This window comes from Bufo gargarizans, chromosome 5 (assembly GCF_014858855.1).
Source record: "Bufo gargarizans isolate SCDJY-AF-19 chromosome 5, ASM1485885v1, whole genome shotgun sequence".
Lineage (NCBI taxonomy): Eukaryota > Metazoa > Chordata > Amphibia > Anura > Bufonidae > Bufo > Bufo gargarizans.
Genome location: NC_058084.1, coordinates 238,985,827 through 238,994,482, shown reverse-complemented (window position 1 = coordinate 238,994,482; position 8,656 = coordinate 238,985,827). Strand labels below are relative to the sequence as shown.

The following is an 8,656-nucleotide window of genomic DNA, read 5'->3' as shown; positions in this document are numbered from 1 at the left end:
CTCTCCTCTGCCTGGGTGCCGGGGCCTAAATATCTGACAATGGACTGTTACAGTGGTGGGTGACGTGAAGCATGATTCTCTGCTATGACATGAAGACTGATTCTCTGCTGACCTGAAGCCATATTCTCTGCTATGGGACCTCTCTCCAATTGATATTGGTTAATTTTTATTTATTTTATTTAAATTTTTATTCATTTCCCTATCCACATTTGTTTGCAGGGGATTTAATTACATTTTGCTGCCTTTTGCAGCCCTCTAGCCCTTTCCTGGGCTGTTTTACAGCCTTTTTAGTGCCGAAACATTCGGGTCCCCATTGACTTCAATGGGGTTCGGGTTCGGGACGAAGTTCGGGTTGGGTTCGGATCCCGAACCCGAACATTTTCGGGAAGTTCGGCCGAACTTCTCGAACCCGAACATCTAGGTGTTCGCTCAACTCTACTTATCACTAGTGTTGAGCGGCATGTCCCATATTCGAATTCGCGAAATTTCGCGAATATTCGAAAGAATATTCGTAAAATATTCGCGAATATTCGAATTCGTTATTATTTCGCATATGCGATAATTCGAATTTTCGCATCGCATAATACATATTATGCGATACATTTAACACTCTAAGGCTAGGTCTACACGACGACATTTGTCGCGCGACATTTTTTTGCACTAATGTCGCGCGACAATTTTTATAATGGCAGTCTATGGTGTCGCACTGCAACATGCGACATGCTGCGACTGCGATGCGACAGTTGCAGAAAATATATTCGAAATGGATTTTTCTGCGACTGTCGCGTCGTAGTCGCAGCATGTCGCATGTTGCAGTGCGACACCATAGACTGCCATTATAAAAATTATCGCGAGACATTAGTGCAACAAAATGTTGCGCGACAAATGTTGCGCCCTATCTGTCGCGCAACTTTTTGTCGCGCAACAAATGTCGTCGTGTACACCTAGCCTAACCCGACAAGCATCACTTCACTGTGTTGTCCAAATATACCATCGGATCTAAGTTTTCCATACGTTAGTGAAAACTCAGTTCCGATGGTATATTTTAACTAACTAGGGTTAATAGCATTTTTCAAAAATTCGCCTATTAGCTGGCTGTTAGATAATTCGCCTATTCGCTATATTCGTTTATTCGCTACATAACCACCTAAAATATGAAGTGTGATGAGATTGTTCGCGCGCACGTGCGCGCGCATTATAGGCGTGGTTTATCGCGAGTACGTCAGGGTCAATCAATAGCATTTTTCAAATATTCGCCCAACCGCTGCCTATTAGATAATTTGCCTATTCGATATATTCGCTTATTCTCTCTATTCGTTTATTCGCTACATACACCACCTAAGTCAGTGTGTTGAGATTGTGCGCGCACATCATAGGCGTGGTTTATCGCGAGTACGTCAGCTCCATTTTAAGAGTGAATCTTCAACTCCTGACAAGAGAAAATGGTGGGCACAAGATTCCATGACGAAGAGGATGAACTGCTGCTAACCGTAAGTACAACACTTCATGTCATAACATTTTGAATGCATGTTCGCACCATATCTGTATAGTATAGTAATTATTAAGCAATAGTATGTTTACATATTCGCGCATGCACAGTTATGCGCATATATATGCGCACTAAATACAACTTTATTTTTAATCATGTCTGATTAGATAATCATCATTATTGTAATAAGTATTGTTTTGACATCACAGCACTTTGTAAGAAGTATGTATGTATGTATGGACAGCAAAGAAATATCATGCACATTGCATATACATTTTCCTGCCACACACTGCATATCACACACAAACACATAGTGCCAGATTTATGATCATCCCTTTTTATGGTAGCAGTTTATCCGTCAGTAAGCAGCTTTACAAAATTCGCACGTCCTTACGAAAAAGTCGCATGTTCTATTAAAAACTCTCATAAGGCCTCTTTCACACTTGCGTTGTCCGGATCCGGCGTGTACTCCACTTGCCGCAATTACACGCCGGATCTGGAAAAACGCAAGTGCACTGAAAGCATTTGAAGACGGATCCGTCTTCAAAATGCTTTCAGTGTTACTATGGCAGCCAGGACGCTATTAAAGTCCTGGTTGCCATAGTAGGAGCGGGGAGCGGGGGAGCGGTATACTTACAGTCCGGGCGGCTCCCCGGGCGCTCCAGAGTGACGTCAGAGCGCCCCATGTGCATGGATCATGTGATCCATGCGATCACGTCATCCATGCGCTTGGGGCGCCCTGACGTCACTCTGGAGCGCCCCGGGAGTCGCACGGATGGTAAGTATGCTGCTCCCCGCTCCCCACTACACTTTACCATGGCTGCCAGGACTTTAGCGTCCCGGCAGCCATGGTAACCATTGAGAAAAAGCTAAACGTTGCATCCGGCAATGCGCCGAAACGACATTTAGCTTAAGGCCGGATCCGGATCAATGCCTTTCAATGGGCATTAATTCCGGATCCGGCCTTGTGGCAGGTGTTCAGGATTTTTGGCCGGAGCAAAAAGCGCAGCATGCTGCAGTATTTTCTCCGGCCAAAAAACATTCCGTTCCAGAACGGAAGACGTCCTGATGCATCCTGAACAGATTTCACTCCATTCAGAATGCATTAGGATAATCCTGATCAGGATTCTTCCGGCATAGAGCCCCGACGACGGAACTCTATGCAGGAAGAAAAGAAAGCAAGTGTGAAAGAGCCCTAAGATAAGCATGGTCCTCACTGGAGTGAACTAGCGCATTTTTTTTTTTGCAACTTTTTAAATTGTTCCAATAGTAAATGTGTCTAGAAATTCATCTACATAAGAAAACACATCCACTTTCATAAAACTGGCGAGCATAGTGCAGAGCAGGAGAAACTCGCAAATTTGTGCGCAGTTTTAGCGTTTGCTCATTTTCTTGCGACTTTTTCACTCCATTATTCTGACTTGAGCTAATGATAAATCTGGCCTCATGTCTTATTGGTCTGGAGAAAAATTAAAAATTTCTTCCTGCCATTATTTTCTGGTTCATTTAGCGTTACCCAGGGTGCACCCAATATCGTACCGTCGCTTCACTAGACAGGTACATATCAGCTCAGCTGGCCAATATCCGATTGCTCAGACCCCACCCACATACAATCGCAATACAATCCGATCTTATAACGTGAACATTAAATATAATATTTCCACCTTCTAACAAATACTTTTTGCTGTGTTTTGGATGATATTTATTAATAATCCTTGTATTTCCTAAATTTTGTAATACATGTTTGCATCTTTATCCTGCAGCGCATGTTGAAGAAGGGTTATGACCGGACCCGGAAGCAGGCCGAGAAGAGGGCGATTGTCGTGGGGGTCGTTAAGGCCTTACAAAAAAAATTTGGGCGGACCCACGACGAAATGCAAATTGTAAAAAAATGGTCTGACCTGAAAAGGAGGCACCCGGACTGGGTCAAAGAGCTCAGTGAGAGAGTCTGCCCTGGTACTTTTTTTTTTTTTTTTATCACCCGTTACAAATTATTACTTATTTTTACCTGTTGTGAAACATAGCAAATCATCCCTTTACCTCATATATCTCTATCTCGCTGTGAGTGTATATATATATATATATATATATATATATTTATCCACACAGTGCGGTAGTGATGTATGATGTAACCGGCTGATTTTGTACTTTGCACACACACACACACACACACATAATAATAAATATATGTGTGTGTGTGTGTATATCTAGATAAACAGCAATCATCAATCTGTATTAGGGCTGTTTCACACGAGCAGATGCCGTGCGTGACATCCGCTACGTGAATGACAGCCAAGACCCGATTCACAAGTGCTCAATTTCATAATTTATTTTTCTGAACTGACTTGAGGACCCATTCATCTCTAAGGGGGCCGCACGATGTGCGTCCCGTCTCCAGAAAAGCGGACCCGCACTTCTGGGTCCACATTTCAGTTCTTAAAAAATGCAATATATTTTTGCACTAAATATAACTTCGTCTTTTATGATGTCTGATTAGGCTACTTTCACACTAGCGTTCATAGGTCCGTTCGTGAGCTCCGTTTGAAGGAGCTCACGAGCGGAGCAGAACGCTTCCGTCCAGCCCTGATGCAATCTGAATGGAGCGGATTCGCTCAGACTGCATCAGTCTGGCGGCGTTCAGCCTCCGCTCCGCACGGACAGGTGGACAGCTAAACGCTGCTTGCAGCGTTCAGCTGTCCGCCTGGCCGTGCGGAGGCGAGCAGATCCGTTCAGACTTACAATGTAAGTCAATGGGAACGGATCCGCTTGAAGATGTCACCATATGGCTCAATCTTCAAGCGGATCCGTCCCCCATTGACTTTACATTGAAAGTCTGAACGGATCCGCTCAGGCATCTTGCGCACTTAGAAATTTTTCTAAGTTATTAATGCAGATGGATCCGTACTGAACGGAGCCTCCGTCTGCATTAATATGATCGGATCCGTTCAGAACGGATCCGATCAAGCGCTAGTGTGAAAGTAGCCTTAGATATTCATCATTGTTGTAATAAGTACCCTAGACAGGTACATATCAGCTCAGCTGGCTAATGTCCGATTGATCAGACCCCACACACAATCGCAATACAATCCGATCTTATAACATGAACATTAAATATAATATTTACACCTTCTAACAAATACTTTTTGCTGTATTTCTGATGATATTTATTAATAATCCTTGTATTATTGTCCTCAATTGAGGCCAAGAATAGTCATATTATATTATTGACATTGACGTGCGGTCTTCAAAATGCGTCACGCACATTGCCGGTGTCCTTTTTTTTTTTTGTGTGGGTGGATATGAAAAAGACATTACGGACGTTTAAATTGAGCCTAAATCCAAATGTTGTGTGATTTCAGGGCTTCCAGCGCCAACGGTCCGCCGCCGTCTAACCACGGCGGATTTGGATGTAGTGGAGGTCTCCACAGAGGAGGATGAGCAGGCGGGCCCTCCCACAGTCCTCGAGGTGCCACCAACCCACCTGATGTGGGGATTGTTGTGGAGGTGTCAGACGAGCCCGGACCCTCTCAAGGGCCAAAAACATCTGGCCCAGCTCCTGCTGAGGAGGATACCACCACCCCAGCTCCTGAGGAAGAGGATCAGGCGCTGGTTACCACCCCGCACCAGGAGGGTAAATATGTGCACACATCATTGTAATTATGTATACATCACATATTTAGAAACATTAACCCTCAGTACCCCATGCCCATTTCTACTTTAACGCTAATTAAACATTTTTCTTAAATATTAAACGGTATCTATGTTTGTGCTAATAACTTTAAAACGAGTTTACTTTTCACGGGCATAGTTCTATCTTATCGTTACACATTGTACTTCATGACAGTGGTAAAACTTAGTCAAAATTTTAATGGCATCTTTGTTAACGAAGTAACTAAACTAAAAAAATATTAGAAATAAAATTATATAATCAAAATAAAAATTGCAATTGATGCTACAATATAGATTAATAGAGATTAAATAAATGTATAAATTTACAATCGCTATATGCATATATCATGTTTATATAATTTATTAACAGAAATATAATTCAATAACAGTTTGGTTATGCAGTCACTTTTTGAGGCCTACATAGTGTCAGCGACAAATAAATAACCCCATTTCAGAAACCACACACCCTCTATTTAATCCAAATTTATCCTATAAAGTCTGTTAACGATTTAATTGTCCAACGGTAATCTATTAAAATGTTAAAAAAATTAAAATAATTTGAACAAATTATAAATTACGAACTATTTTATTTGAAAACATTGTAGTGTTTAAATCATAAAAAAATCTTAAACGTATTACAAACAATATGTATATTTACAAACAGTTGTGCACAAAACCCTTAACTTTGGTCGCACAGCAGGCTTCCGACTGCAAGGAGCACAATATGGCTTTAGGCTAAAGGATTTAAATTAATGGTAATTGGAAGCTATGTCGCATGTTAAGAGAAGACACCCTTATGTGACCCTAGAGTTGAAAACAAAAAAAAGTTATTTAATTAGGCAAACTACACCCCTCAATGAATATGCTAAGCAATTAGATCAATCCGCAATTTTACATAATGAGCCAACGATTGTCTTCTAGAAAAAAACGTTCAAATTGACAAAAAAAATAAATAATGAATTTACACACATTTTTTTTTATTAAATAAGTGGTTACAGGACTAAATGCACCCCACATTTAGTTCCACTTTTAGCATATAATTCACCTGAACACCACCACATATGTTAATTTATTTAATTGGCTGTAGAGTTGTAACAGCCAATATCAGCGCTTGCAGGGGAACAAAACACTGTTGTCCCCTGCTTCACCTCTAAGGCAACAGGTGCTGTCGTACAGTCTTTTTTAGCATTTGTCACCTCCAGATGACACCTACTTACCCCCCCCCCTCCCCTTCAGCTACGTAGCAGCAATGCTTATGTCTTTGAAATACGTCCAATAGGAGAGATCTAGACAGCAGGTGTTTGACAAATACCTGAAAAGGCCTTATTTTATATAATTGGCTAGCTGCTCTGGACTAGTAGATCAGCTATTAGACCACGGTTAATGAGCCATTTTGTCCCCAGGGCAAATATTTTATATTTGGCACAAAAATAGTACGGAGCAATTTTGAAAGTCATGAAACACTGCACCCTACAATTATATAGCAGGTGATGAAGATCATAAAATTAACAATAATAATGGGACAACAAAAACCACAGTAATATCAAACAACAGACATGCACAATAACTCTTTAATCTACATAAACTAATATTATATAACGCAACAAATTTAATTTAAAACTACTAAAATGTCACTAAATAATCTAATATATAACTACATTTATTATGGTATACTTTAAAAATGACACTCAAATTCTCTGCACTTAACTACATACTACACACAATTCAATAAATGACTTATTGTTAATTGATATATTTATCTCTTGTGTTTTCATAACAGTAATCAAGAAAATTTCTGCTAAAATTGCTCTAATGCAAAAGAGGCATGGGAAAATCAGGCAATTAAGAGCCCTCATTCAAAAATCCCAAAGAATGCTGCAGGAATTTGAATGCCAATATGGGGAGGACCTGAAGGAGCTCGCAAGCCTGCAGGAAGAACTGCAAAAGTTCCCTTAATTTTATTCTAATTTTTTTGTTATTAAAAAAGTTTTCTTAAGTTATATTGATTCCATACTTTTTTTTTCTATAAGGTTATGTTTTTGTATAATTTTAACTGCAGACTTATCAGTAAAGGAGCCTTTAGTCCACGTTGAAAGTCAGCAGGGTTCGGACAGACAACAGCAGTAAGTACATCTTAATAGTGTAGTATAAGGCCTACACATAAATACGTTTTTTCATGACAGCAGCAGCAGGTAGTGTTGTATTATGAGGCATATACATAACAAATCAACTTGATCAAGACAGCAGCAGCAGCAGGTAGAGCTATAGTATTCTGAGGGCTACAAGTCACCTTTAAATGTACAGCAGCAGGAGCAGCAGGTATTTATAGTGTTTTATTATAAGGTATATACATAACAAATCAACTTGATCAGGACAGCAGCAGCAGTTATAGCTAATGTTATATTCTGAGGCATACAAGTCAGCTTCATCTGGACAGCAGCCGTTGGTAAAGTTAACATTGTAGGTTGATTTGTAAATTGAAAAATCAACTTTATCAGGACAGCTGATGGTGTTGTATAAGAACTTCACATAGCTACAAAGGACAAACAACTAGCTTGACATAACTCTGTATGATCATGACAGACAGCATCTGCAGCTGGTAGATATTAACGGTCGAGTATAATCTCATCCTAACTCAGCAGGACATGCTGCAGCGGGTAATGTGTATTCTCAAAAGGCTGAATGCTAACTCGCCATGATCAGAACAGACAGCAGCAGAATCCACAGTAGCTAGATATTAACAGTGGATTATACGGCCTACACATAACTCTCAATGATCAGGACAATAGAAGAAGTCAATGCTAACGGTGGAGTATAATGACTACAGAGAATTCTGAAGTATCAGGCCAAGATCAGCATGCAGTAGGTAAGTTAAAGTAGTATTCTAATTACTACACAAAGTTTGGCATAACTAAGCAGTACTAGAGAGTGTCAAGTTATTATATTTCAGCAGACAAAAATTTTTAACAGATGGGGATGTGTAAGACCGATTATAAAAGTACAAAAAAACAGATTGAACCCCCAAGTACAGCATGTGTATTCATCGCTTACATATACAATGTTGTCCTAATAAAATAAACTATCTAGATCAAAAAATTATAACAGTTCATTATTATTATATTTTATTGAAAAGGCCAATATAACATTGTACAAGGATAAACCAGGTGGTTGACGAAGTAAAAAAGCCATTGTCTATTCAAGATCTTCTCAAGGTTTTGTCTGAAACCTTAGATAACATTTATTGCTAGTATATTAGATAAGAGAAAGAAGTGAGTGGTTCGATTTTTGTATGGAATACTAGTGCCATCTAGTGTTAGGGTAAAATACTAGAGGGAGGTTATATTGATTATAAAGTGAGGTCACTAGTTAATGATAAAACTTGGCCAAGCCCTTTCTAAGATAGGATAAAAAGATGGTATGGGCTGACAGAAAGGATCGATCTCTAGAGCTCCATAGCTCTCTCTCTCTGAACATCATCAAAAGACCAGATCCAGCCCT

At 39.9% G+C, this 8,656-nt stretch overlaps 1 protein-coding gene across 1 annotated transcript; it reads left to right on the top strand.

Annotated features, from left to right (window-relative positions):
- Positions 1-1,442: 1,442 nt before the first annotated feature.
- Positions 1,443-7,152, top strand: LOC122939399. Its single transcript, XM_044295466.1, has 4 exons — positions 1,443-1,490; positions 3,253-3,445; positions 4,932-5,120; positions 6,939-7,152. Exons 1-4 carry the CDS (start codon positions 1,443-1,445, stop codon positions 7,112-7,114), a joined length of 606 nt encoding a protein of 201 aa, XP_044151401.1. The 3' UTR covers positions 7,115-7,152.
- The last annotated feature ends 1,504 nt before the right edge of the window (positions 7,153-8,656 follow it).

Bases quoted from the DNA above. Each gene is read 5' to 3' on its own strand.
- LOC122939399 (XM_044295466.1), top strand. From the start codon at position 1,443: ATGGTGGGCACAAGATTCCATGACGAAGAGGATGAACTGCTGCTAACC. The intron at 3,446-4,931 runs GTACTTTTTTTT...GAGGATGAGCAG, and splicing joins CAGTGAGAGAGTCTGCCCTG to GCGGGCCCTCCCACAGTCCT. The intron at 5,121-6,938 runs GTAAATATGTGC...TTTTCATAACAG, and splicing joins TACCACCCCGCACCAGGAGG to TAATCAAGAAAATTTCTGCT.